The following is a 26,835-nucleotide window of genomic DNA, read 5'->3' as shown; positions in this document are numbered from 1 at the left end:
ACACCCCCTAAGAAGGGGGATGAGGAGTTCAGTGGGGACACGCAGGGCTTGGAGCTGAAGGAACCCGGAGCCCCTGAAGGGGCTGGGGCTGGCCGTGGCTCTAGCCCGGCTCTGGGGGTCGCGGCGGCCGCGTGTCCATCACCAGCCCGACCAGGCCGGGCGCTGCATGTCCCCAGGGCACCTCTGGCCGGGAGGGGATCCCCGGGGTCCGGCTGCACGTTTTCCTGAAAAATGCCCGGTTTTCCCGTCCAGCCGGCGGCCACACACCCCGCGCCCGCCACCTAACGGCCACCGCCGGCGGCCGCCGGCACCGGCACCGGCATCGGCACCGGCACCGGGACACCGGCACAGGGATCGGCATCGGCACCGGCACCGGGGCACCGGCACCGGCACCGGTACCGCTACCAGAATCCGAGCACCGAGATCCAGACACTGGTACCGGGACCCGGGCATTGGGCAGCGGTACCAGGATCCGGGCACCGGCACCTGGAACCGGGATCCGGGCACCTGGCATTGACACCGGGATCCGGACACCGGGCAATGGTACTGGCACTGGCACCGAGATCCGGGCTCCGTGCACCAGGCACTGGCACCGGGCACGGTACCGGGCATCCGGCCGATCCCATCCCTCGCACCCCGCAACTGGAGCAGCATCCCCCGAATTCCCGCTTGCAGCCCCGGACACCCCCATCCCTTCACCTGCCCCCAGGCCCCTTTCGGGCCGATGCCACCTGGGATGCGAAACCCCCGCGGTGTCACCCGGGATGCGAGACCACTCAGGTGCCAGTGGCGATGCGACACATTGCGACACATATCCACCACCCGAAGCCCCCGTTGTCCCCATGCCGGTGGGAGCAGCCCCCCTGTCCTCCCCCACCGCCTGCCTTGGCAGCTCCTCTCCACTTCCAGCTTTTTTGGCAGAGACGCGCCGGCTTGGAGAGAGCAGCGAGGAATTAAAAAAAAAAAAAAAGGTGGGGGGGGGAGAAAAAAACCCTCCCCGAGCAGCCAGCCCAGCCCAATCGGCGGGAGAGACTCGTGTGTGTTTGGCCTTTCCTCATGACGTAGTGTCCTGTGCCTCTCCCCCCCGCTCCCTCTCCCTTTCCCCTCCCTCCTCGCCCCCCTCCCCTTCCCCTCGCATCCTTGGAAGCAACAATTAAGCAGCTCTGGGATAAAACACACAGCCCGCGGGAGCACGGGGGCATTGCTTCAAGAGATGGCAAGGCAGGCAGCTGCACCCCTCCTCCCCGGAGTCCTCCTGCTCCTCCTCTCCATCCTCCCGGCTACTCAGCAAGGAGGTAAGGAACGGAAGGCTTCTTCCGTACCCCGGCCAGCCCTTCGCTCCGCTCCTACGGGGACCCTCCGCGGGCACCGGGGCTGCGACACCCACACCCTCCGGGTGCCCCTCGCCTGCCCCTCGGCTGCCCTGCCCCTCCCAGGGACAGCCACCCACCTTGCCTGCCTCCCCGGGGGTGGGTGGGCACGCCTCGGGTGCCACCTCTGCCGAGGGCTCTTTGCTCCCCAAACCGACAGGTGGTTTGTGCCATGCCCGGGTGGGACAGGATGTCACCGAGGGTGACACGGAGCAGCCGGTAACGGCACCGCTGCGCCAAGCATTTGTCAGAGGGAGGCTGCGAGGGGTGTCCTGATGAGACAGGAGTCTGGGGACACAAGAGCTTTGGGGGCATGAGAGGTTTGGGGGCACGAGAGGTTTGGGGACATGAGAGGCTAGGGAATATGAGAGGCTTGGAGGTACGAAAGGCTCAGGAACACGCAGGCAGGACACCAGGGGTGGCCACCAAACTCCCATGGGACTTAGAAGCGCGAGGGGCTGTGGGAGGTGTCCGCTGTCACCCCGCGGTGCGATGGCAGCGGCAGCTCGGGGCGGTGGGTGGCTGGCAGCATCCCGCAGTCATGCGGGCGAGCGGCTGCTCGGTGTGTGGCCGTGACAGCCCCGGAGCTGCTGCAGCTGCAGAGCGGCTCGACCCACCCGAACCGCAGGCTGGGGGTGCCGGGGAGCCCCCCACCGCCCCCACCGCCCCAGTGCCACCAGCGGCGGGTCCCTGTCCCAGCACGGTCCCAGCGCTGTGTGACAGCCCAGCCCAGGCACACGCAGGTGTGGCACACGCGGCCGGGGCCGGGAGGCGACAGCCAGAGCAGGGCACCATGTCCCAGCCCTGTGACACAGCCCGGCCAGCACAGGGCTCCGTGTCCCGGCCCTGTGACACAGCCCGGCCAGCGCAGGGCTCCGTGTCCCAACGCAGGGCTCCGTGTCCCAGCGCAGGGCTCCGTGTCCCAGCGCAGGGCTCCATGTCCCGGCCCTGTGACACAGACGATGCCTGCCTGGTGACCAGCCCCTGTCTTGGCATCAGACTGGGAGCTGAGCTCCCACCCAGGTGGGGACAACCGCTGAGTACAGATTCAGAGCCGCCACTGAAGTGGCCAAACTGGGCAGAAGGCTTTGAGGAGGTGACAGCACGACCAGGGAGGGGACAGTCACCTCCGAAGAGCCGGGTGGCTGTGCCAAGGAGAGCGTGCGATGGACAGAGGCACCGTCGGTCACGGGGTTGGTGCCAGGGCTGTTGACTGGGGCTTGTTGGACAGAGAGGATTGAGGACTGGAGGATGAGAGCAGGCAGGATGCTGTGGGCAATGCCAGGGCAGGATGAATACCAGGGCAGCCACAGGCTGGGCCACCTGTCACCAAGGGCATAGCCCTGAGCAGCTCCATCTCCCTGTGCCCTGCAGCTCACGGACCCCAAGCTCAAGTTGGCTGGCCCTGGCTGCACAGGCAGTGGGACCCCAGAGCCTGGAGCTGCCTGGGAAGTTGAGCTGCTGTTGGTGCCTAATCCTGCTCAGGGTGCTGGATGGGACGTGCTCAGTCCTGGGCACACTCCACCTTTGGCAGTGAGAGAGATGTGGCTTGCTGCTGCAGGCTGGCTTTGTTCTGATCCTTCAAGCCATGGCCAGCTGGGACTGTCTCTGGAGGAATTTGGACCCTGGGTGAGATCCTGCAGCAGTTCCCGAGCAGTTTGGTTCTGTTGGCCTCGCTCTGGGCCCCGGCTCAGTGCCCGGGCGTGTTTGCTGGTTTGGGAAGCAGCTCACAGAAGAGGTGAGCTGACCCTGGAGATGGTCCCAGTGCTGGTGGGACATGGGAGAAGTCTCTCCCATGGAGGGCTGAGCAGTGCCTCTGGTGCCTCACCCCTGCTCCTGGCAAGCCAGCCTTTGGGGACAGAGCTGGCACAGAGGCATGGTGGCATGGATCTCGGAGTTCTGGGAATGGTCAGGGCCATGTCCTCCAGCACTGACTGCTCAAAATCTCCTGGACATCCCAGGGTTGAGGGATTCATACCCAGGCTGTCACCTCAGAGAAGTGCCAATGGGCTGAGCTGGCAGCACTCAGGAAACCCCCAGCAGCAGGTCAGGATCAGCCCCTGGGGATCTACGCCTGGGGAGCAGAGCTGTGCTGGTACTGTGGGGATCTGACAGCTGGACACAGGTCACTGCAGGGGGGAGGTGCCGTGATTCCCTAGAGGTGCCAAGGGCAGCCTGTCTCAGCATCTGGAGCAGGGCATCCATCCCTCAGTGCTTCCACCCATCCCTCAGTGCTTCCTGTGTGCAGCACTGGGGATCCCTCAGCACTGACACCCCCAGGAGGGTCAAGAGGGGCCCTGGGGAGGTCCCAGCCCTGCAGGCTCTGGGCCCATGGGGAGCAGCTCGGGTGGGTGCAGAGGGGCAGGCACTGGGGCTGTGGGGACCCTCCGAGGACAGCCAGGGTCCCCAGGGTGGGGCTGGGATGGCATCTCCCCTCCCAGCAGACCCTGGCCGGCGGGGCTGCTCCCTCCCCTCGCAGCTGGCAGCTCCACCAGCGCTCGGAGATGAAAGCTGGAGCTTCAGGGGAGCTGGAGAGGAGCCAGGCCCCGGCAGCAGCCCCCCCGCTCCCCCCGAGCTGCTACCAGCAAGCTCGGCCCGGGATGCAGCACAGCTTCAAAGTCGCTTGGAGACTGAATGTTTCCATAACTTTCTCCCAAGAAAAAGAAAACAGGAGTGAGGGAAGAGGGGAAATGCTGGTGGTTTTGCACTGAGGCTCCTCCAGCAGCGGGTGCCCACGGGCGCAGAGGGGGGTGAGGCATCAGGGTGTCCTGTGCTGGATTCTCCATCCTGGTCTCAGTCTCCAAACCTATGGAATAGAGAAATCCTCTGCATTTCTGGCTTGGGAAGGGAGCTGCAAGCAGATAAAAATGATGCAGCCGATCCAGCCAGGATCGGAAGCAGCTCTGGCAGCAGAACAGCATGGATATCCACACCTGTGGGGGGAAAAGTCCCATTCCCATAAACAAGGAGACTCCACAGCAGATCCTAAGCACCTCCACGGCTCACAGCTGGGGCTGCACGAGTGGCTGCAAGTTCTCTGGCCCCTGGATTGAGAAGCCGTCCCTGGGGTGGGATGCAGGCTTACAGCCAGCCCAGCCCAGGAGACAGGCTGGGAGCCCAGGAAAATCCCCTTCCCAGGGTCCTGGCAGGCTGAGAGCAGAGGCAGCATGGAGCTCCTTCAGCGCTGGGAAGCTGCTGACTCAGTCTCCCCTTCCCTGATGTGCCAAGGGAATGAGTGCAGAGGACAAATAGGGGCACACAGACCCCAAACTGGGCTGGGGGCTGCTGGCCCTGAGGCTGGGCAAGGACAGAGATGGCCAGAGAGTGATGGGAGAGCCCAGTGTGGTCACGGTGTCACCAGTGTGCGGGCTGTCACCAACACCTCGGTGTTCGCTGGTGCTGCCAGGGGGAGGGACTGGAGATGCTGGGGGGATCTGGAGAGACCCCCCCAGCAGTGCCTGCACCAAGGAACAGCCCCGAGATGGGTTCTGAGGGAGCAGCTCATGAAGAAACATCCAGGGCAGTGCAGATCCGGCCGTGCCCAGCAGCAGAGCTGGTCAGGAAGAGCTCCTGAGGGAAAGGTTTATCCCCCCAAAGCCACATGGCACCACCACCTGCCCCCCACCCACCTCCTGATCTGGGCAAGGAACAGCAGATCAACCTCTGCAACCTTCCCGAATGTGTCCAGGCACGGAGCCCTGTCTCTGGGATGGTGCCTGGGGAGGGGGCAGTGACAGCCTCACCACAGTGGGACCCTCCTGGCAGGAGCCTGGGTGCCCCGGGAGGGTGGTGATGGTGAAAAAGGGATGAGTTTGGCAGTGGGGACTGTAGGCAGGTGACACCTGGACATTTGTGTGCTCCCCACACCATAGCGATGCTGTGAGAAGTCCTTGTCCCAGCTTCCTTGGGAGTCTCCAGCACTGGCACAGGGTGACAGAGGGTAGGGGAGGTCAGTCCGGGTCCCCCGTTGTCACCCCAGCACCAGGGACCTCGCCTGGCTTTGGAGTCTGAGGCTGGGGAGGATGATGGGGGCTGAGCATCCCTTCCAGGGGGGGACAGTCCCTGGCTGTGCCAGAGGGTCCCTGGCAGTGCCACTGTCCCTGGCAGTGGCTCCCCGCGGCAGCGGGGCTGGGAGGGACAAATGGCGCTTGGAGTTTGCTGGGAAATAAGGCAGGAGGAGCTGGAGTTGTGTTTTTCCAGGCGGTGGGGGGGTGGTGTGGGCGGGGAATGTGCCGGGAGAAGGAGCCGATCTGTCACCCCTGGCCGGGAGAAGGAGCCGATCTGTCAGCCCTGGCCGGGAGAAGGAGCTGCTCCGGAGCCCAGCCAGAGGGCTGAGCACGCGTCCCCTCCTGTCCAAGGGACACCGGCGGCACCTCGGGAGGGGACACAGGCCTGGGGCTGTGTGACGGCTCCTGGCACGGCTCCTCCCTCTGCTGCTGCTAATCCTTGCTGATGTCCTGTCCTGTCACCGAGCGTCCCAACATCTCCTGTCACCCACGGGTGTGTCCCGACACCCTGGTGCATCCCTGTGAGGGACTGGGCATCTCTGGGTGCCCAGGGTGGAAAGGACACGTGAGCAGAGCCCAAGGGACACCCTCTCCCCTGCCACTGGTGGGGCACAGTGCAGGGGATGCTCCCCAGAGTTTGCCGCACATCTGTGATGGAGATGTGCAGCACAATGTGCTCTGCTGTGTGGTGCCAGCCCCGCCAGCTGCTTGTCCCCCACGGTGCTGGCACTGCCCTGCCCAGCCCCTGGGCTTTGTACAGCCCGTGGCGGTGCTGCCAGGGCTGTGCCACTGCACACACCCACCTCCCGGGCCTGGAGAGGCCGCTGCGGGTCCTCAGGTCCCAGCTGTGCCCCCTGAAGCCCATCCCCTGTGGCAGCGCAGGCAGCAGGGCTGGCTGCAGCTCCCCACGGGGACTGCGGCCACGGCAGCCCCCCACAGCCTCCTGGCACCCCCCTGCCTTGCTGTGTCCTGCAAACCCCACCACGGCCCCTCTCCCGCTGCCAGAAGAGGAGCTTCCTCCTGCCCTGCAGCCCCTCGTGTCCCCAGCCCACCCACGGCCCCGGTGCAGCTGGGGTGGCAGCCTGGTGGCCTGCAGCCACTGCCAGCGTACAGAACAGCCAAAAGCACCTTCCTGCGGCTCTGAGCATGAGCTGAGATGCCCTGGGAAGTGCTGGTACCTGGGTGGTGACCTCAGTGCCACACAGACAGGCAGAGGGACACAGCGAGGTTCCATGGGTCTCAGCAGTGTCACCTCAGTCCTGAGCTGCCCTTTGCCATTGGCACCTCTGCAGACAGGACACATCCAAGGATCCTGGGGCAGCCCCAGAAGATGCTCAGGCATGGCTTAGGACTGTCAGGGGCTGTGGGGATGGACTGGGACAGCCCCACAGCCCTGGCCGTGCCCAGACACCCCCCCAGAGGCAGATGAGGCTGGAGGGGATGGGGACAGCCCTGGCTGTGGCATGGGGCAGGAGCTGGCAGCAGAGCTGGACAGCAGCCAGCCCGTGTCCCCTCCTCCTTCCCACGCAGGCCAGGTGCTGCTGGGGCACCTCTGAGCTCTGCCACCACTGTCACCAAACAGGGATGCAGGGCAAGGCAGGGACCTGCCCTCGAGCTCCACATCCCAACTCCTCCGCAGGGAGCAGCAGGAGAGCCAGGAGAGCCCCCTGCCCCCCTGCCTGCGACCTCTGGGGGGATTCTAACCAGGGGTCTTCTCTTGCAGGGGTTCCTGGTGCTATCCCGGGAGGGGGAGTCCCAGGAGGAGGTTTTTTCCCAGGTAAGGGAGCTCAGGCACCATTGGGAGGGGGATCACCCTGTCTGCAAGGATGCTCAGGTGCCTGCCGGGGTCCTTGAATGCCTTTGAGACAGCGTGGAAGGCTGGGGACCTGCCAGGCAGGATCAGGTGACATGGGGACATCTTGTCTGGCTGCTCAGCACGGACTCAGCATCAGCTCCAGGGTGTGGGGACATGACTGGGTGGCAGTGCCAGGCTTACCCTGGGGACCCCTACCTAGCCCAGGACTGGCCACAGGAGGTGCTCAGAGGTCACAGCCTGCCCCCAGGCCTTCAGTCAAAATCCTGGGGACATGCCGGGGGGATGGCCCACCCCCTGACACCCGTGTGAGCCTCCCCACCTCTCCAGGGACTCTCAGGAGCCTGGGTGGGTGCTGGGTGCTCCTGGGGCGGTGCTCAGACTGTGCCCTTGCTCGCAGGTGCTGGAGTTGGAGGTTTGGGAGCAGGTGAGTGCTGGGACCCCCTGACAGGCTGTGCTGGGCTGGGGAGAGGGGCGGGATGCCCAGCAGATCTGCCTTGTTTGGGCAGGGAGCCTGCCACCAGGCTCGCCCTGTCCCAGGTGTGCCCTGCCTGGCACGCTCGGAGGGAGGAGAGCTCTGACCCCTCTCCCTCCACTCGCTCTCCCCTAGGACTCGGGGCTGCAGGGAAACCTCCCAAACCAGGTAAGAAGCCTTTCCCTGGCTCTCAGCACCTCCAGGCATGCCAGCGGCTGGGATTTCCCAGCCACTGCCGCCCCCACGCTGCTTCCCCGTGGCCAAGGGGGACCCCAGCTGGCCAAGGCACACCCAGCCTGCCCCGCCACACTAATCCTGCCACTGGAGCCTCCCTCCCACACCCTGCTTCGGCACTGCCCCTGCCCCCAGCCTCCCAAAGCACCCTTTGGGAGCGCTTCCTGCCTGGAAAGCTACGCCAGAGCTGCGGGAGCAGATGCAAAGCAGGATCCAGTGTCCTGGTGGGGAGCTGGCAGTGCCTCCACCTGCCTGCCATCGGGGCCAAGCAGCTTTTGCAGAGGCTCCTGCAGCCCGTGCTGGCCTTTGCCTGGCCTAGGAACGCTGGGGAGAGGGGACATCACCAGGAGAGAGGGGAGATGCTGGCAGGAGGATGCACAGCTGGAGGGCACAGAGCCTGGGGCAGCAGGGCCTGAGCATGCAAGAGCTGGGGCCAAGGGAAATCATGAAATCATAGAATGGCCTGAGTTGGAAGGGACGTTAAAGCTTGTCCAGTTCCACCCCCTGCCATGGGCAGGGACACCTTCCACTGTCCCAGGGTTCTCCAGGCCCCATTCAACCCAGCCTTGGGCACTGCCAGAGATCCAGGGGCAGCCACAGCTGCTCTGGGCACCCTGTGCCAGGGCCTCACCACCTCCAGAGCAGAGCATTTCCTCCTAACATCGAATCTAAATCTCTCCTCTTTCGGTTCAAACCACTCCCCCTTGTCCTGGCACTCTCTGCCCGGTGCCTTGATCCCCATGGGGAGATGCAGACCCCGGGGTCTGCTCCGTGCCCACCCCAGGGCTCCCCGCTGTGCCCGGGGCAGGGGTCCCCGCTGTGCCCCCGACCCCCCGAGTCGTTCTGGCTGCGCAGTGGGAGCTGCAGCCCGAGGCGGGGGCTGACAGCCTCCGTTTGCTCGGATTTCAGCTCGTGGAAAGAAAAACAAGGCCCTTTATTTCGGCGTAATTAAAACCAAACGCGGGGCGGCTGCAGGGCCCAGCCGGAGCGGTGTCCGCGCCCGGAGCCAGCGGCTCCGGAATTTGCGCCTGGAGGGAGCGAGGCCTGATGAGCCCCAGATGTTGGAAGGCAGCGCTGGCCAGAGACCCGGGGACTCATTCCTCAGCCATAAACATTTTGGTTCTGTCCCCTTGTGGCCTGGCAGGATGGGGGGTGGGTGAGGCAGAAGGGATGGGATGGAGGACATTTGTCACCCATCCCTGTGCCCATCCCCGGGCTGTTCTCCCATCCCCATGGTGCCACAGGGACTCCTCTGTCCCTCCGGGCCTGGCCACCCCCACCTCACCCCGCTTCTCTTTCTAGGGGTCGGAGGACTTGGGGGGGTCGGAGGACTTGGGGGACTCGGCCCCCTTGGCCTGCAGCCAGGTGAGCACTGACCACTGTCCTCCTTGCTCTGGGCCGTCCCCGGGGTGATGTCACCCACCTTGGGGACAGCCCATCCCTTGTCCCCATCTCCATGGCTCTCCAGAGCGTGCTGCGTGGGTCCCATCTGGGCTGGGTGACCTTCCCAGAGCTGAGGGACCACAGCCACCCAAGAGGCAACCCTGAGGTCCCCCAGCATGATGCCATCCACCACAGTGGGGTGACCCCACAGGAGAGGAGGCACCTGGGGTCCCCACAGGGCTGGCAGCAGAGGGACAGCCAGGGCTCCAGGGGTGTCAGCACCCACTGCAGGGGTGTCAGGCGTTGTGTGTGCCAGGCGGGACGTGGATGGGAGCACGAATTTGGGGGATGCAGGACAGGGCAGTGCCTGCTAATGCCACCTTGCCCAGCCTAACACCAGCCCTGGCACTGCCAAGCAGCCCCCACAGCTCACCGCCCCTGTGCCCAGCGCCAGGGCAGGACACCCTCTCTGCAGCTGCTTTTTAGGGTGCTGATGCTGACTGTTGTCCCCACAGGTGCTGGGGGTCTGTTCCCCGGAGCCGCCTTCCCCGGGGGGGTGTTCCCGGGAGCCGCCTCGGCCGCGGCGCTCAAGGCTGCTGCAAAAGCTGGTGAGTGCTGGGGGTCTGGGCAAGGCCCCCAGGGACTCCTGGTGTCCCCGGGGAGTCTGGGCCAGGACAGATTTCCCCCGGAGGCAGGAGCTGATGCTCTCACTGGGCTCCCCAGCGACTTGGAGGGTGCCAGGCATGGGGAATTGGCCAAACCCGAGCCCCGGTAGCACCCTGCCCGGTCCTTGTGCCCAGTGTGGGGGACCCATCCTCAGGGGACCCCCTTCACCCCCCAAGGGCCATCCTGAGCTTGTCCCTTCCCTGGCACCGTTCCGGCCAGCCACAGGTACACCCCTCTTCCCAATGCCCCCAGGTGCTGGCATTGGAGGCGTGGGTGGAATTGGTGGTCCCGGTGGCCTCGGGGTCTCCACAGGTAGGAAATACCCCTCGCTCCCAGCAGAGCCGAGCCTGGGGCAGAGCTCCCGGGGTGGGCAGGAGCCGGGCCAGGGCTCAGGGCTCTCTGCTGCCCGCAGGTGCCGCGGTACCGGGCGCGGTGCAGCCCGGCCTGGGCGCGGCGGGCAAACCCCCTAAAATTCCAGGTAGGTGACGGCCCCGGCGTCGGGGCCGGGGCGGGGAGCGACTCCATCCGGGCCCCACATCCCTGAATTTCTTTTCTCTGCAGGTGCTGGGATTCCTGGTGCTTTTCCAGGCGGTGTACTCCCCGGAGCAGGTGAGCTGGGGGTGCCCACCCCACCATCAGCACCTCAACTCTGAGGGGGTCCCAATCCTGCCAGCAGCACCCAGCTCTGAGGAGATCCCAAATCCTGCCAGCAGCACCCAGCTCCGAGGGGATCCCCAATCCTGCCAGCAGCACCCCAGCTCCGAGGGGATCCCCAATCCTGCCAGCAGCACCCCAGCTCCGAGGGGATGCCCCCAACCTCCCATGTGGTCCCCACCCAGTGTCAGCACCCCCGTGGGGAGAGCACCCTGCCCTGCCGCCTGCCTGCGTCCTGCTGCTCCCCACAGCTTCCAAACCCCTTGGCTGAGGTTGCAGTGACATTTCCACCGTGCCAAAGGCATGGGGGACCCGGCACCTCTGTCCTGTGCCAAGCTTGGCGGGAGCAGGCAGCACCAGCACTGGGAGAGGAGCTGGCACAGCCACCAGGGCTGGCGCAGGGGAAGGAGGGGGAGGAGGTGGCGGGAGAGAGGAATTCCTCAGCGCAAAGTAATTTGGGGGAGGAAAACTTGTGAAAACAAGATGTTTCGACACTGTCCGAAGCATGTTGCTGGTCAGGAATGTCTTTTCCATGTCTGAAAATGCTCGAGTTATAATGAAAGACATTTGTAGGAGGGGGAAAAAGAACCCCGAACCAAAATGAAACTCAAAACCCAAAAATCCAACCCGAAGCACCGCAAGGCCACAAGACTGGCTGCTGCCCTGAAGGGCTGGAGAGCCCTGTCTGGCCCCAGGCCACCGAGCATCAGCAGGGCAGAGAGCACTGCCCAGGCCTGGCTGTGCCTTGCTGTAACCACTGGGACCCCTCTGGAATGCTCCCTGCAGGCTCCCAGTCTGTTCCACAGGCAGCTCCAGGCCTGGGCAGCTGGCACAGGGTACTCCCAGCAAGCCCTCGAGGGTGAGGGTGCCATGGGTGACAGGGATTTGGAAGCTGGGTGTGGGGGTCTTGGGCAGCAGTGACATCCCCAGTGAGGCCCCAGCTCACCCCTCTGGTCTCTGCTCCAGGTGTTCGCTTCCCTGGAGTGGGAGTGCTGCCTGGAGTCCCCACTGGAGCTGGAGTCAAGCCTAAAGCCCCAGGTAGGTCCCCTCAGTCGCCTTGGAACACTGGGGGTTCTCACTGGGCTGCAGCTTGGTACCCCAGCCCAGCTTTTGGGGTCACAGCCCTACAGGGCACTTGGCAGTGAAGCCAACCTAAAGCTGAATCCACTTAGGGTAATTTGGGCCTCCAGGAGCAGCCCAGGGCTCACACAGGTGTCTTTGTGTTTCGTTTTAGGAGTTGGAGCCTTCGGAGGAATCCCTGGTGAGTGTCCCATCTCTCTTGCCTGTTTCTTCTCTTCCTTCCCAAGCCTCTTCCTCATGGCCATGGTCTCCCCATACCAGAAGACACCTCCGGGCTTCCCAAGCCCCCCACTCTCCTCTGCCGGGGTGCCCTGGGGCACCCCCCTCCCTCCGGCACTGGTGGCAGCTGTGGCGCGGGCTCCAGGTGAGAGTCTGCTGTTGGTTTGCAGGACTGGGAGGTTTTGGAGGTCAGCAGCCCGGTGTCCCTCTGGGTTATCCCATCAAAGCTCCTAAGCTGCCAGGTAAGCTCCACAGCCAGCAGAGCAGCTTCACTGTGGGTGAAGGATCCCCTGCAGTGCCAGGAGAAGGACCCGCCGCTCCCCGGGGCTGAGGCACGGTGCCCACGGGTCCCCTGGACCTGGCAGTGTCTTGTGCTGGCACTGGGACAGCAGGACAGAGCCAGGGGCTCTGCTGTGCCCTGCCTGTGGCACCCCAGGGGCAGCTCCTGGGGTTCTGCCTGTGGTCTTGCCCCCGGCTCACGTGGACAATGCCGTGCCCCTCTCCGGCTGTTTAAGGTAGGAAGGGTCACGTTCTGGGGACACCCTGGGGTGTCCCTGCCACCTGCTGCTGGGACAGTCTGCTTTCTGTTGGGTGTCCTGAGGCCACCTGGGGGCTCCAGGCAGATCTCTGTCCCCACTGCCCACCCAGATGGGGCTCAGCCCCAGCCCAGGTCAGCCTGGGGGAGCTCAGCACCCCTTTCCCAGCCCGGGCTGCTCTGGCACAGTCCCCTCCCAGTCCTGTGCCAGATGCCAGTCCCTGTCCCTGGCAGCCATGCCCAAGGAGGGACAGTGGCAGGTCCTGTGCCCTCCAGGGGCCATGTTGACACCTGATGCTCCCCAGTGCATCCTGAGGAGGAGGGCAGCCCCATCCAGGCAGGGCCCTCACCCCTGGGGTGCTGGGGGGTGCATCGGAGGCGTTTCCCCATGCACCCACACAAGTTGCTGGAGGCAGGAGAGCCTCGGTGAGAGGAGCCCTCCCCAGGCAGCACACCCCAGCCCAGCTCCAGCCCCAGCAGCTGTGCTGGCTTCCCCCCAGCAGGGCCCATGGCCACAAGCAGCAGCGGCAGTAGGGATCCCTGGCCCACTCTGGTTTCCTGCAGCCCAGCAGTTATGATCCTTAAGGAGACTCAGCCCTGCTGCCGGTGGACCCTGCCTAGATCCTGGCCTTAGATAGAGACCAGGACAGTGGGGGTGTCTCCAGACCTTCCTGGGGTGCTGGGAGATGCCACTTTGTCAGCTCTGAGGGCTCAGGGCTGGCAGTGCAAGGACAGACTGTGCTGCTGGCTGTGGAGGCTCTTGCCTTGATGCTGTAGGTGCATCTGGGGCTGCCACACGTAGGCTGTCCCCTGCACTGCCCCTGCTGCAGTAGGTCCAGGTTGAGAGGGGATGAGGGGACAGTGGGACAAACAACATTTTCAGTGGGAAATAATCTCTTTAGATTACTTGCTCCTGAACTGTCCCCGCTCAGGAGGTGGCCCTGGGGTCACCCACCTCCTTCGAGGCTCAGTCTGAAGCTGTGGCTGAGGTCAGGGTCTCATTGATGCCCTAGGGATGGGGACCACTCCCCAGCGTCCAGCTGTGCTTGGGTGACATTGGTTTGTACAGAGCCCTTCCATTGTGTGCATCGGCCTGAGCCTGCTGGCGGTGCTGGTGACATTCCCACGGACACAGCCCCAGGGCAGGGGCTGCACTCCCATCCAGCTGGGAGTGGTGGGGAGCTGGATTTGGACCCAGCAAAACCCTTGGAGATGTCAGGCTTGGACTTCTGACCCTTGGAGTCACCTCCATGTGTGTCACCCCTTTCCCAGCTTTAGGGTGAGCAAAGTGCTGATAACGTAGCCCTGGATGGGCAAGGGTGGCCCTCAAGGTGGGGGACACCAGGCACAGCTCACTGTGAACTGCCAGCACTGCCGTGCTGGTGTGGGAGACCATGGGATTGCCTGGCAGGATGGAGGGAAATCTGGTCCCCACATGCTGGCTGCTGGGAGGGGATGGTGTCCAGTGCTCAAGGAGATGCTGCGCCATGATCATTCCATCCTGGCTGCAGGCAGCCACATCCCTGCCCATGGCCCCCACCCTGCGTGCAGTTCGAGGTGTCCTCCCCGAGAATGTGGCAGCCCATGGCCTCGGGCTGCTGCCAGCAGGGATGGGAGCTGGGAACTGCTGGCTGCCAAGCCCACGGTCCCTGCTGAGTCAGGGGCATCCCCGCCATTCCAGGGGCTGGGATCCGGCTCTTTCGCAAGGAGACATTTCCCTGGCCACCACATCCCAGCTCATAATCCCTCCCTGTCCCTTCACTCCTAACGAGGTCACGTTTCAGCCAAGGCTCCCAAGTCCTGATTCCAATTAAAACCTTTCCTTCGGAGCTGGCCAGAGTGCAGCCAGCTGGGTACAACTCTTGCCACGGGGCTCCTGGGGGACCCCTCGCTGGAGCGGGGTCTTGGGAGGCTCCTGCAGAACAGCTTCAGGCGCCACAGCCCTCGGCCTGGGCTCAGAGGGGCGGCTCTTTCAGTCACTGCTTCCAAGGTGAGGGAGAACAGCATCTCCTGGCCCAGGTCCAGCACGGGGGTTTGTATCCTGGAGGATTCACTGCCACAATGGATGGAGCCCCTCGGGCCGGTGCTGCAGGGCCCTGACAGAGCGGGGCCGTGCTGTGGGGCAGAGGGGACGGCCGGCAGTAGCCAGGTGCTAACTCCTCCTTCTCTCCTCTCCTTTCCCCTCCTCTCGTCCCCAGGTGGCTATGGACTACCCTACACCAATGGTAAGCTGCCCCATGGTGAGTGCTTGTGTCCTCATTCCTTGTGGCTCCCCTGGCTGCCACCATGACCTCGTGGCCACCGACTCTCAGGGCCGTGTGAGGAATATCCTGCTCCTGGGGGTGAGGTGGTCCACTGGGGACCTCATGCCTTGCCCATGGTGGCTATGGGCCAGCCTAGGAACTCAACTCTCCTGGCATTCCTGGGAGCTGTTAATCCATAGACTACATCCTGAGCCACTCCAGACAGAGATGTTTGAACTGGGATTTCAAGTGGGGAGGAGCTGGCTTTCGCATCCCCTCGCACGCTCTGCTGCCAGGGCCAGGAGATCCAAGGGAGCTGCTCTGTCTGGCTTCTTGTCCTTCCCCTGGCCAGTGCCTGACCTGGCTCTGCCGCTGTGTTGTGATTGCAGGCCTCAGGCCCGGCGGGATAGGAGCCGGCCTCCTGGCAGGAAAGGCAGGATACCCCACCGGGACAGGTACGCTCCGACCCCGCAGCGCCAGGGTGGGAACTGGCACGGGCACGGCTTGCAGCGCACACCGTGCCACCTTGCCAGGACGGGAGCTGGGCACTGCCCGGCTTCTGCGGGGAGCAGCACCTCCCACACGAGAGGGGGACAGATGCTGGCAGGAGTGCTCTGTCCCCAGGGTCCCTGCGGGGTGGGGGAGCTGAGGTGGGAATGGGCTCAGGACCGCGGTGGCTCAGCGCCCGCGTCCTTCCACAGGGGTCGGAGCACAGGCGGCGGCGGCGAAGGCAGCAGCCAAACTTGGTGAGTCGCCCTCTGTGGCACCCATTCCCCAGCAGGGAGCTGCTCCCTCTCTCCCTCGCTCCCTGCCAGCTCCGGGGATGCTGGTGTCCCCGCTGACCGCGCTGTCTCCGCGGCAGGAGCCGGCGTCTTGCCCGGCGTTGGCGGCATCCCGGGAGTTGCACCCGGTGTCGGCATCGGTGGCATCCCAGGAGTTGGAGGTGAGGCGATGAGAGGGCTCTGTCCTGGGGTTTGGGGAGGGTCTCCTTCCCTTATCCCACGTCCCTGACTCTCTCCCGCCATCCCGGCAGTCGGAGGACTGGCAGCGGCGGCAGCAGCAGCGAAGGCAGCGGCAAAGGCAGGAGCTTTTGGTGAGTTCCTGCTGCCTTGGACAGATCTCGGGACAGGGATAAGCCGAGTACCAGTGCCAGGGGCTGGGTAGCTCCACAGCTGCCCCAGCAGCCCCTATCCCATCCTCTGGGGTGCTCTCCCTGCCCACTGTCCCAGCTCCAGCAGCTTTTCCAGCAGTGATGAAGGGCTGACAGGGCCCCTCGGGATGCAGCAGCCTGGCAGGGGGCAGAGCACGCCCATCACAAGTGGTCTCCCCATCAGATGTGGGTTTGCAGTGCCAGGTGCCAGCGGGGTAGCCGGGACTCTGTGTCTGTGCTGAGCTGTCCTTCCCTAGTGGGGGATGCTCCTGCTGATGCAGATCTCTGCTGCTCCTCCCTTGGCTGCTCCGTGGGAGAAAAGCGAGGAGCAAATCACACATTGGAGCATTTAGAGAAAGCGTGCCAGCCCTGAGGCACCTGGGATGCATAGTCACAGCCTTGGGGGACCCTAAGAGTCCCCAGAATCCTGGGTGGCCAGGCCCCTGATGGGTGTAGGAAGCTGGGAATCAAATTCCTGGGTACATCCAGGGTACCCCGAGGAGCTACTTTAGGATGAGTGAGGAGCCCACCACAAAGCCGATGCCCAAGAGACTCCTGTGACCCTGGGACAGACCATGGCCCCACCGTGGCAGAGTGGGGGGTCTGTGGGGGTCTGACTGTTCTGTTTCCCTCCAGGTCCAGGAGCAGTGCCCGGAGTCGGAGGTGTCCCTGGCTTGGTGCCCGGTGTCGGAGGTGTCCCCGGGGCCGTGCCCGGTGTCGGAGGTGTCCCCGGGGCCGTGCCCGGAGTCGGAGGTGTCCCCGGGGTGGCAGGTGACTGTTCCAGGAGCCCTGTCCCCATGGCCCGGCTCTGCGGGGCCGCGGTGGCTGAGGGTCCCTGTCTCCCTTGTCCCCAGGGGTGCCGTCGGCAGCGGCAGCAGCGAAGGCAGCTAAGTACGGTACGTGCTCTGCGGGTACAGCCACCGGGACCCTGCCCCCTGCCCACCCTGACACACGGGGGTGCCCAGGAACGGGGGTCCCCTGGGATGGCTCCTGAGGGGAAACGGGGAATGCTCAGCCCAGCTCCTGGCTGCTCTTCCTGGGCCTGGCTCCATCTGCAGGGCAGAACCTTCTCCCTCTGCAGGGTTTCTCCAGGCTGCCTTTTGGACATGAACAAAGAGCCCCAAACCATGGCTTTGGATTCCTCTGAATTCTTGGATTTTGTATCAAATTCATTTCCAGCAGCAGGTCTGTTGCAGGATATGCTGCCAAGGGCTCAGTGTTGCTGCCATTAGAGCAGAGATTCCAGGCACAGGGGCCCCTGCCCAGGGTCACCATCCTGCAAAAACTTGCTGGGGTTCAGAAGCGCATGCAGCTGGGTCTAGCAACCCCTGCCCTGCCCCACTGAGGTTCCTCCTGGGTGAGGCCGTGGATACTCCGCTCTCCAGGGCGCAATGGTGACACAGAACCATGACAAGTGCCACCTTTGGGCTCTTGCTGCAGCCAGCCCTGGTTTGTCCCCTCTTGTTCCTGGCAGGCGCCGGCGTTCCCGGTGTCGGTGTGGGCGGTGTCCCCGGCCTCGTGCCCGGAGTCGGAGGTGTCCCTGGCTTGGTGCCCGGTGTCGGAGGTGTCCCCGGGGCCGTGCCCGGTGTCGGAGGTGTCCCCGGGGCCGTGCCCGGAGTCGGAGGTGTCCCCGGGGTGGCAGGTGACTGTTCCAGGAGCCCTGTCCCCATGGCCCGGCTCTGCGGGGCCGCGGTGGCTGAGGGTCCCTGTCTCCCTTGTCCCCAGGGGTGCCGTCGGCAGCGGCAGCAGCGAAGGCAGCTAAGTACGGTACGTGCTCTGCGGGTACAGCCACCGGGACCCTGCCCCCTGCCCACCCTGACACATGGGGGTGCCCAGGAACGGGGGTCCCCTGGGATGGCTCCTGAGGGGAAACGGGGAATGCTCAGCCCAGCTCCTGGCTGCTCTTCCTGGGCCTGGCTCCATCTGCAGGGCAGAACCTTCTGCCTCTGCGGGGTTTCTCCAGGCTGCCTTTTGGACATGAACAAAGAGCCCCAAATCATGGCTTTGGATTCCTCTGAATTCTTGGATTTTGCATCGAATCCATTTCCAGCAGCTGGTCTGACACAGGATCTGCTGCCCTAGTCCTCAGAGTTGCTGCCATTATGGCAGAGATTCCTGGGAGAGTGGCCTCTGCCCAGAAATTATTTTCTTCCTAAATGTGGTGGGATGGTGGGATCCATCAGGTATAACCACTTCCAAGGGGCTACAGTGGGGCCAAGAGTCATGACCAAGCAGCCGGGCAGTCTGGAGCTTGGGACCAGGGTGGCATCACAACTGGCCCTGAAATTTTCACACAGTTTTGGGGGTCAATGTTCTTCTCCAAAATACAGAGCCAGCACTTATCTCGCCAGGTCTCAGGATCTTCTCCTTCATTGTTACTCTACTACATTGTTACTTCTCCTACATTGTTACTGTGCAGCTCTGGGAATCTCCATGTGGAGCCCGGGGAATCTCAACAAAGTGCCATGTACAATGCCAACTCTACTTTGAGGGTCAAACTGTTGATGCCTATCTCCTCCATATTGAGTTGAAAAAATCCCTCCTCTGTCCAAGGAAGGATAAGATTCAGGAATTTGGGCAGGAAGTCAGCAGTGCTGTGGTGGCCCTGCTGTTGATGAGGACAGAGCCCTCTGACCATCAGTCCTTGCAGAAGTGACTTGATGCTTGTCCGTGTGGCACCAACGTGTGCCAGCAGGTCCAGGCTGTCAGCTGCCCAGTCTGACCAGTGCCCTCCCAGACACCTGCTGGGGAGACCCAGCCACTTCTCCTCCGTGGCCCATGTGGCTGCAAGGCTTGATGTCCCTGTGACAAGGAGCACCCTGGGCCCCTTGAGGATGAGGGTCCTTGTGGTCCCTGTGCTGGTGACTTCCTGGCCATCGCTGGCAGGGTCACGGGGCTGATCCCTGCCCTGTCCCGCTGGGCTCCCTCCTGGGTGAGGCCGTGGATGCTCCGCTCTCCAGGGCGCAAGGGTGACACAGAGCCATGACAAGTGCCACCTTTGGGCTCTTGCTGCAGCCAGCCCTGGTTTGTCCCCTCTTGTTCCCGGCAGGCGCCGGCGTTCCCGGTGTCGGTGTGGGCGGTGTCCCCAGCCTCGTGCCCGGTGTTGGAGGTGTCCCCGGGGCCGTGCCCGGTGTTGGAGGTGTCCCCGGGGCCGTGCCCGGAGTCGGAGGTGTCCCCGGGGTGGCAGGTGACTGTTCCAGGAGCCCTGTCCCCATGGCCCGGCTCTGCGGGGCCGTGGTGGCTGAGGGTCCCTGTCTCCCTTGTCCCCAGGGGTGCCGTCGGCAGCGGCAGCAGCGAAGGCAGCTAAGTACGGTACGTGCTCTGCGGGTACAGCCCCCGGGACCCTGCCCCCTGCCCACCCTGACACACGGGGGTGCCCAGGAACGGGGGTCCCCTGGGATGGCTCCTGAGGGGAAACGGGGAATGCTCAGCCCAGCTCCTGGCTGCTCTTCCTGGGCCTGGCTCCATCTGCAGGGCAGAACCTTCTGCCTCTGCGGGGTTTCTCCAGGCTGCCTTTTGGACATGAACAAAGAGCCCCAAACCATGGCTTTGGATTCCTCTGATTTCTTGGATTTTGTACAAAATCTATTTTCCAGTAGCAGACCTGACAAAATATCTGCTGCCCAAGGGCTCAGTGCTACTGCCATTAGGGCAGGGATTCCTGTCAGAGGAACTCCTCCCTAGGGTCGTTGTCCTCCAGACTTTGGTGGAAGATTGAGATCCATTGAGTGTATCCAACTGGGTCTAGCAAGACCCCGGCATCCAGCAGCCATAACAACCCCAAGGTGGAGCTTGTGTACATGGAGGAGACAGAACTGGCCCTGAGGTTCTGTGCAGGACTGGCTTCCACATGCTGCTCCAAAAGGTAGAGCCAGCAGCTGGTGCCTGGCCAGGTCGCAGGACCTCCTCCTCCATCTTCACTGCAGAGCCCTGGGAGTGCCCCGGTGGAGCTATGGTCAATAGCTGCTCTCATCTGAGGGTTCAACCATTGATGTCCCCTCCCTTACATTTCTCTTCCACACTTTGTAGAAAAGAATCATTCCACTTGTCCAGGGAAGGATGGGATTCAGGAATTTGGGCAGGAAGTCAGCAGTGCTGTGGTGGCCCTGCTGTTGATGAGGACAGAGCCCTCTGACCATCAGTCCTTGCAGAAGTGACTTGATGCTTGTCCGTGTGGCACCAACGTGTGCCAGCAGGTCCAGGCTGTCAGCTGCCCAGTCTGACCAGTGCCCTCCCAGACACCTGCTGGGGAGACCCAGCCACTTCTCCTCCGTGGCCCGTGTGGCTGCAAGGCTTGATGTCCCTGTGACAAGGAGCACCCTGGGCCCCTTGAGGATGAGGGTCCTTGTGGTCCCTGTGCTGGTGACTTCCTGGCCATCGCTGGCAGGGTCACGGGGCTGATCCCTGCCCTGTCCCGCTGGGCTCCCTCCTGGGTGAGGCCGTGGATGCTCCGCTCTCCAGGGCGCAAGGGTGACACAGAGCCATGACAAGTGCCACCTTTGGGCTCCTGCTGCAGCCAGCCCTGGTTTGTCCCCTCTTGTTCCTGGCAGGCGCCGGCGTTCCCGGTGTCGGTGTGGGCGGTGTCCCCGGCCTCGTGCCCGGAGTCGGAGGTGTCCCTGGCTTGGTGCCCGGTGTTGGAGGTGTCCCCGGGGCCGTGCCCGGTGTCGGAGGTGTCCCCGGGGCCGTGCCCGGAGTCGGAGGTGTCCCCGGGGTGGCAGGTGACTGTTCCAGGAGCCCTGTCCCCATGGCCCGGCTCTGCGGGGCCGTGGTGGCTGAGGGTCCCTGTCTCCCTTGTCCCCAGGGGTGCCGTCGGCAGCGGCAGCAGCGAAGGCAGCTAAGTACGGTACGTGCTCTGCGGGTACAGCCACCGGGACCCTGCCCCCTGCCCACCCTGACACACGGGGGTGCCCAGGAACGGGGGTCCCCTGGGATGGCTCCTGAGGGGAAACGGGGAATGCTCAGCCCAGCTCCTGGCTGCTCTTCCTGGGCCTGGCTCCATCTGCAGGGCAGAACCTTCTGCCTCTACATGGTTTCTCCAGGCTGCCTTTTGGACATGAACAAAGAGCCCCAAACCATGGCTTTGGCCTCATCTGAATCTTTGGATTTTGTATCAAATTCATTTCCAGCAGCAGGTCTGTTGCAGGATATGCTGCCAAGGGCTCAGTGTTGCTGCCATTAGAGCAGAGATTCCAGGCACAGGGGCCCCTGCCCAGGGTCACCATCCTGCAAAAACTTGCTGGGGTTCAGAAGCGCATGCAGCTGGGTCTAGCAACCCCTGCCCTGCCCCACTGAGGTTCCTCCTGGGTGAGGCCGTGGATGCTCCGCTCTCCAGGGCGCAATGGTGACACAGAACCATAACAAGTGCCACCTTTGGGCTCTTGCTGCAGCCAGCCCTGGTTTGTCCCCTCTTGTTCCCGGCAGGCGCCGGCGTTCCCGGTGTCGGTGTGGGCGGTGTCCCCGGCCTCGTGCCCGGAGTCGGAGGTGTCCCTGGCTTGGTGCCCGGTGTCGGAGGTGTCCCTGGGGCCGTGCCCGGTGTCGGAGGTGTCCCCGGGGCCGTGCCCGGTGTCGGAGGTGTCCCCGGGGTGGCAGGTGACTGTTCCAGGAGCCCTGTCCCCATGGCCCGGCTCTGCGGGGCCGTGGTGGCTGAGGGTCCCTGTCTCCCTTGTCCCCAGGGGTGCCGTCGGCAGCGGCAGCAGCGAAGGCAGCTAAGTACGGTACGTGCTCTGCAGGGCCCAGGGTCACTGCCCTGCAAAACCTGCCGGGATCCTGGATTGCTTCTCTCTGGGTCTAGCAACTGCTCCCTCTCCTGCCCTGCTTGGGTCTGTCCTGGAAATGGCTGTGGATGGTTTTTTCTCCAGGCCATGATTATGAGACAGAGACAAATGAGGCCCAGCCTTTCAGCTGTTGCTGCAGCCAGATCTGACTTCTCCCGTCTCATTCCCTGCAGGTGTTGGTGTTCCTGGCATTGCTGGTGTCCCTGGTGTCCCTGGAGTTCCTGGTGTCCCTGGTGTCCCAGGCGTTCCTGGTGTGCCTGGGGTTCCCGGTGCTGTGCCCGGTGTTGGAGGTGAGCAGATGGGCTGCCACCATCCGCTGGACGGATGCTGGTCTCTGCAGCACCCTGACTGTGTCCTTCGTGTCCCCGCAGTGGGTGGCCCAGCAGCAGCGGCCGCAGCCAAGGCTGCAGCGAAAGCGGCGGCGATCGGTGAGTCACCACTGTCACCACCGTCACCATCGGCTGTCCCAGGGAGGGAGGAGGTGTGTTGGCACACAGGAGAGGTGGGGACACCCCGGTGCTGTGGAGGTCAGTGGGATTCCTGCTATGGAGTCTGCCCCCTCACACACATCCCTGAACCTCTCTGCAGGAGCAGGAGGCGTGCCCGGCGTCGGTGTGCCCGGCGTCGGTGTGCCCGGTGTCGGTGTGCCCGGCGCTGGCATCCCCGGAGTGGGTGTTCCTGGAGTGGGTGTGCCTGGTGTTGGCGTGCCTGGTCTGGTGCCTGGGGTCGGCGTTCCAGGTGAGATGGTGCCCAAGGGATGCTCAGATGTCCCCAGCAGTGCTGGTGGAATGCACTCCTGACCCTCTCCCTCTCCCTGTCCCCCAGGAGGCCCAGCAGCCGCTGCCAAAGCAGCCGCCAAAGCAGCCAAGTACGGTAAGCCGGGATCTCTCTGGAGTCATCCCGCATGTCCTGTCTCCTGCTCATCCCCACCCCAGGGGGTGAGGCTCAGCAGTGCCTGGGGTCCCCTGGGATAGGGTTGAGGGATGAGCTCCCCAAAGGGCTGCATGTGGGATGATGTTCAGAGAGCTCAGCCTCGTGGAGAGTCTGAGTTCACCATCTTCTCATTCTTTGGTCCATCCATACACTGTTTTGCCCAGCCAGCCACACAACCACCTCAGTGTCCATCTGTCTCCTTCCCTGTCCATCTATCTGTACTTCCTCCATTCCTCTATTCAGTCACTCCACATCCATACACAAATCCATCTGTCTATCCACATATCCATCTCACCATCCCTTCAACCATTAGTGCACCTCATCATCCCTCCATTCATCCATCCCACCATCCATTCAACCACTCCCCTTTCACACGCACATCCATCTCAGCACCCCTCCATCCACCTGTCCATCTGGCCATCCCACCATCCATGTGTCCATCTCAGTATCCATTCATTCATCCGTCTCACCATCCATCTAACAATTCATCCATCCTACCATCATTTCAACCATTCCTCATCCATCCACACATCCATCTCGTGATCCATCCAGCCACCCCTCACCCCCTAGCCTGCCATGCCTTCTCATCCAACTCCTTCTACCATGTTTCTCCTGAGCTGAAGGCCCAGTCCTTCTCTTTCTCCTTACAGGAGTAGGTGGCCTGGCTCCTGGCGTGGGTGGCCTGGCTCCCGGCGTGGGTGGCCTGGCTCCTGGCGTGGGTGGCCTGGTTCCTGGAGTAGGTGGCCTGGTTCCTGGTGTTGGAGGTGTCCCAGGTGAGGAGGAGGAAGGCGAATGTGAGGGCAGCCTGACTGGTGTGGGGGCAGTTGTGGGGGCACAACAGGCTTGAGGAGAACTTCAGCAGTGTCCCCTGGGGGGATGCAGACAAGGCTGCTGTGAGGCCTCCCCAGGGGCTGACCCCCCCTTGCTGTCTGTGCCCAGGTGTTGGAGGTCCAGCAGCAGCAGCCAAAGCAGCAGCCAAGGCAGCTAAATTTGGTGAGTCAGCCTGGGGAGCCCCTCAGGCTCCCTGCCAGCCCTGGTGTGGCACTGAGCAGTGCAGGGGATGCTGGGCATGAGCGCCCAGGCCTGGCACATCATCCCACCTGAGCGTGGGGATCACGCCTGCTGCCTCACCCCTCTCTCTACAGGTGCCAGGGTTGGGGGGGTGCCAGGGGCCGTACCTGGCGTGGGCGGAGTGCCTGGAGTGACACCCGGTGTTGGTGGCGTGCCCGGCTTGGTGCCAGGGGTAGGAGTACCTGGAACTGGCATCGTTCCCGGGGCAGGTACATGCTTTGTCCCGCCCTGCTTGGGGACAGTGGTGGCTGGGAATGCCAAAAGCCACCGAGCCACCTGAAGGGGTGGCAGGGAGGGATTCGGGTGGGATGGAGGGTGGTGGCACATGAGAGTGGTGTGGGGGTGACTGTCCTAACCATGGTGTCCTCACTCACTTTGCAGGCATCCCCCAAGTAGGGGTGCAGCCTGGTGCTAAACCTCCCAAATTCGGTACGTACCCCTGCCTCCTGCCCCAGGGCCGCCTCAGACACCCTTCTCCTGCGGCCATCGGGGTGCTGACCTCTCTTCCTATCCCCTGCCTGCTCACTTTGCCCCAATGGCCCAGGCGTGGGAAGGGGTGTGCCATCACCCATGGGTGCAAAGTGCCACCTGTACCCCCTGCTCTGGGCTCACTGAGGATAGTTTTCTCCTTCATGTGTCATGCAGGGGCTGAAGCCCCTCTGGTACTGTGAGATGGGTGCTGGGGACTCCCAGCATGGGTGCCAGGGCCACCCCAGCAGGTTGGGCAGGGGCTGGGGGTGCTCCGAGCTGGAGCTGTGCAGGACAGGTGTAGGTGTTAATGGTGTCTCTCTGGCAGGTGTTCCTGGGGTTGGAGTCCCAGGGGTTGGTGGCCTCCCAGGTAAGTGCTGGCAGGAGCTGAGCCCAGGCAGTGGGGATGTGCAGGCAGAGGGATGCTCCCCTAGAGGGGTGGAGCTGGAGGAATGCTCCCTCTGGGCATGGTGGGAGCAGGGCTGCCTGAGAAAGGATGAGCACACTTGGGACTGGATGAGGAGTGGGTCAGATACTGGGGACACTGTCTGTCCCTGCTGGTGCTCACCCAGGCTACTCCTTGTAGGTGGCCTTGGAGTCGGTGGGCTCGGAGTTGGTGGCCTCGGTGAGTGACGCTGGTCCCGGTGTGAGGCTCCCCAGAGCTGGGCTGCAGGGAGCAGCAGCAGCAGCGGAGTGCTGTCAGAACCATGAGAAGGAAAGGGAGTCTGTGGGTCACTTCTGTCTCCTCCCAGTCTCACAGTATAATTCCACCCTGCACTGTCACTGTCCCCTGTCCTGTTTGTCACCTGCCCTGTTCCCAGGGGGTGATCCAAAGGGATTGCCATTGTTGAGAAGGACTGAGGCTCACAGCCCCAGCCTTGCCCATGCCATGGGAACAGGGGATGGTATTGTACCCTGTCCCCAGTGTGTGGAGATGCAGGTCCCTCCTAGGACCCTCTGGGCCCCTCCTGAAGGGTCTGGGTATGCCCTGGGCTCATGAGTCCGGGCAGGGACTGCACTGGTGGTCCCCTCTGACTTAGGACTCTTGTATCCAGGAGCTGCTGGGAAACCTCCCAAGCCAGGTAAGGGACAGCCAGAGGGGCTGGAAGAGTGACTCCAGTCCCTGTCCCCATCCACATGCCCATGGCTGTGCTCACGCTCCTCACCCTCACTGGGGCTCACCCACCTGCAGGTTTTGGTGCTGGGGGGCTGCAGCCAGGTGAGTGCTGCAGTTTGGGGCTGGTGTGGGACTGTGTCCCTGGTCCTGCCACACTCGTTCCCGCTTGCTGTCCCCATGCTGCTGCCATTCCCTGCTGGGCACAAGGCTGCCTGGGGGAGCACTGGGAAGCCAGAGAGGTGCCAGGGTGGGCATGGCGGCTTTTGCATCAGCTCCTGTTCCTGGAGTAAGCAAGGGATCCCAGCCAGGCTGTCCCCAGTCCACGCTAGAATGCCACTGCTGTCATCGGCTGTCACTGGCTGTTGCTTTTTTCCCAGGCGTTGGAGTTCCAGGCTTCGGCGTATCACCGGTATTTCCAGGTACCACCCCCAGCTCGGCACTGAGCACGCACCCTGGCCAGCTGATGGGGACACGGCCAGAGGCTGGGGAGGGACCCCGGGGGCAGGGCTCAGCCGGGGACCGGCCTGGGGGGTGCGGGGCAGAGAAGCGGGGGTGCTCCGTGCCTGCTGAGGGCTTCGCTCTCCTTTCAGGCGGGGTCGGCGGCCTGGGATTCGGTGGTGAGTACCCATTCTCCCCGCGGGGTGTTTTGGGGATCCCCGCGGGGATCCCGCTCACCCTGCCCTGCCTTCCCGTTGCAGGGAAGCCCCCCAAACCCTACGGAGGAGCTCTGGGTGCGCTGGGCTTTAGAGGTGAGTCGGTGCCGGCTCTCGGGGCCTGTCCTGCCCGCAGTCCCGGTCCCATCCCTGCGGGGCGCTGGCAGGGAGCTCACGGCGTGCCCCGTGCAGGCGGCGCGGGCTGCGCGGCAGGGAAGTACTGCGGGAGGAAGCGGAAGTAACGCTCCGTCACCGATCACCTCATGAACTTTGGTGCTACTGCATGGTCCAGAATGTAAATCCGAGCAAAGCTGAGACACCCTCTCCTCAAGCCCCGGACACCCCCCGTCCATCCCGGGGCCGGGCACCCGGAGGGACCCCGCGTTCCCCGGCAGCGCCCGGCCCCCCGCCCCTCGGTCCCGGCAGGGAGCGCGGAATAATCGGCGGGGAGCAGCCGTCCCCCTTGGTGCTATCGCTCTCTGCGGGATTTGGGGGGCCCGGGCTGTCGCGCCCCTCCCCAGCCCCAGAGCTGACCCCGGGGGGGGACACAGGATGAGGGGCACCCCACATTGGAGGAAGGGAGGGAGGGAGGGAGGGAAGGGGATGCCGGCAGCGGGGGCTGTGCGGGGAGGGATGGCCCCGTCAGCCTGGCCCCCACCCCAGTCCCCGCGCCCTCCCCGGTCTGGGGGGGCCGCGGGCAGGAGGGGCTCGGTCCCTTCACGTTTCTCACTTTGCTATAACTGGGTGGGACGCCCTATACAGAGGGACTCGCTTCTGACAGACTAATAAAGGACAAGTTTTTAAAGGATTCTGTGTTCCATGTCCATGACCACTCCCTGCGGCGGTGGCAATGGTGCAGGGGTTCGCCCCAGCCCGTGCCACTGCACAAGCCTGGAACCGTGCTGGGTCCTTGCTTCAGGGCTGTTGCTTGTCCCACTGCATGGTCACAGCCCTGGGACCCACGGGAGGGGCGGGGGGACAGCTTTGACC

The 26,835-nt window shown here is 63.8% G+C and overlaps 1 protein-coding gene across 19 annotated transcripts; it reads left to right on the top strand.

Annotated features, from left to right (window-relative positions):
* Nucleotides 1-1,070: 1,070 nt before the first annotated feature.
* ELN (elastin) lies at nt 1,071-26,653 on the top strand. Of its 19 annotated transcripts, XM_085557621.1 has the most exons (43): nt 1,071-1,295; nt 7,101-7,154; nt 7,591-7,617; nt 7,801-7,833; nt 9,202-9,264; nt 9,798-9,890; nt 10,201-10,260; nt 10,361-10,426; nt 10,510-10,557; nt 11,569-11,640; nt 11,837-11,863; nt 12,072-12,143; nt 14,635-14,661; nt 15,069-15,134; nt 15,381-15,425; nt 15,542-15,622; nt 15,713-15,772; nt 16,466-16,600; nt 16,684-16,725; nt 17,304-17,471; nt 17,555-17,596; nt 18,879-19,016; nt 19,100-19,141; nt 20,380-20,547; nt 20,631-20,672; nt 21,251-21,418; nt 21,502-21,543; nt 21,777-21,893; nt 21,975-22,031; nt 22,192-22,341; nt 22,429-22,476; nt 23,187-23,309; nt 23,476-23,529; nt 23,682-23,816; nt 23,989-24,036; nt 24,404-24,445; nt 24,662-24,700; nt 25,131-25,157; nt 25,268-25,294; nt 25,570-25,611; nt 25,783-25,809; nt 25,891-25,941; nt 26,038-26,653. In XM_085557621.1, exons 1-43 carry the CDS (start codon nt 1,214-1,216, stop codon nt 26,085-26,087), a joined length of 3,000 nt encoding a protein of 999 aa, XP_085413747.1. In that variant the 5' UTR covers nt 1,071-1,213; the 3' UTR covers nt 26,088-26,653. The 19 variants fall into 19 exon arrangements, 16 of the variants coding, with proteins under 16 accessions (XP_085413747.1, XP_085413750.1, XP_085413749.1 ...); XM_085557624.1 differs by lacking the exon at nt 24,404-24,445; XM_085557623.1 differs by lacking the exon at nt 25,268-25,294.
* Nucleotides 26,654-26,835: the final 182 nt, after the last annotated feature.

This window comes from Lonchura striata, chromosome 19 (assembly GCF_050655825.1).
Source record: "Lonchura striata isolate lonStrDom1 chromosome 19, ASM5065582v1, whole genome shotgun sequence".
Lineage (NCBI taxonomy): Eukaryota > Metazoa > Chordata > Aves > Passeriformes > Estrildidae > Lonchura > Lonchura striata.
The sequence above is the reverse complement of the archived record's forward strand: the minus strand, read 5'-3'. Positions and strand labels throughout refer to the sequence as shown.

Coding starts and splice junctions, on each gene's coding strand:
- ELN (XM_085557620.1), top strand. CDS start 1,214: ATGGCAAGGCAGGCAGCTGCACCCCTCCTCCCCGGAGTCCTCCTGCTC. Junction 16,726..17,303: donor AGCGAAGGCAGCTAAGTACG/GTACGTGCTCTG, acceptor TGTTCCTGGCAG/GCGCCGGCGTTCCCGGTGTC. Junction 19,017..19,099: donor AGGTGTCCCCGGGGTGGCAG/GTGACTGTTCCA, acceptor CCTTGTCCCCAG/GGGTGCCGTCGGCAGCGGCA.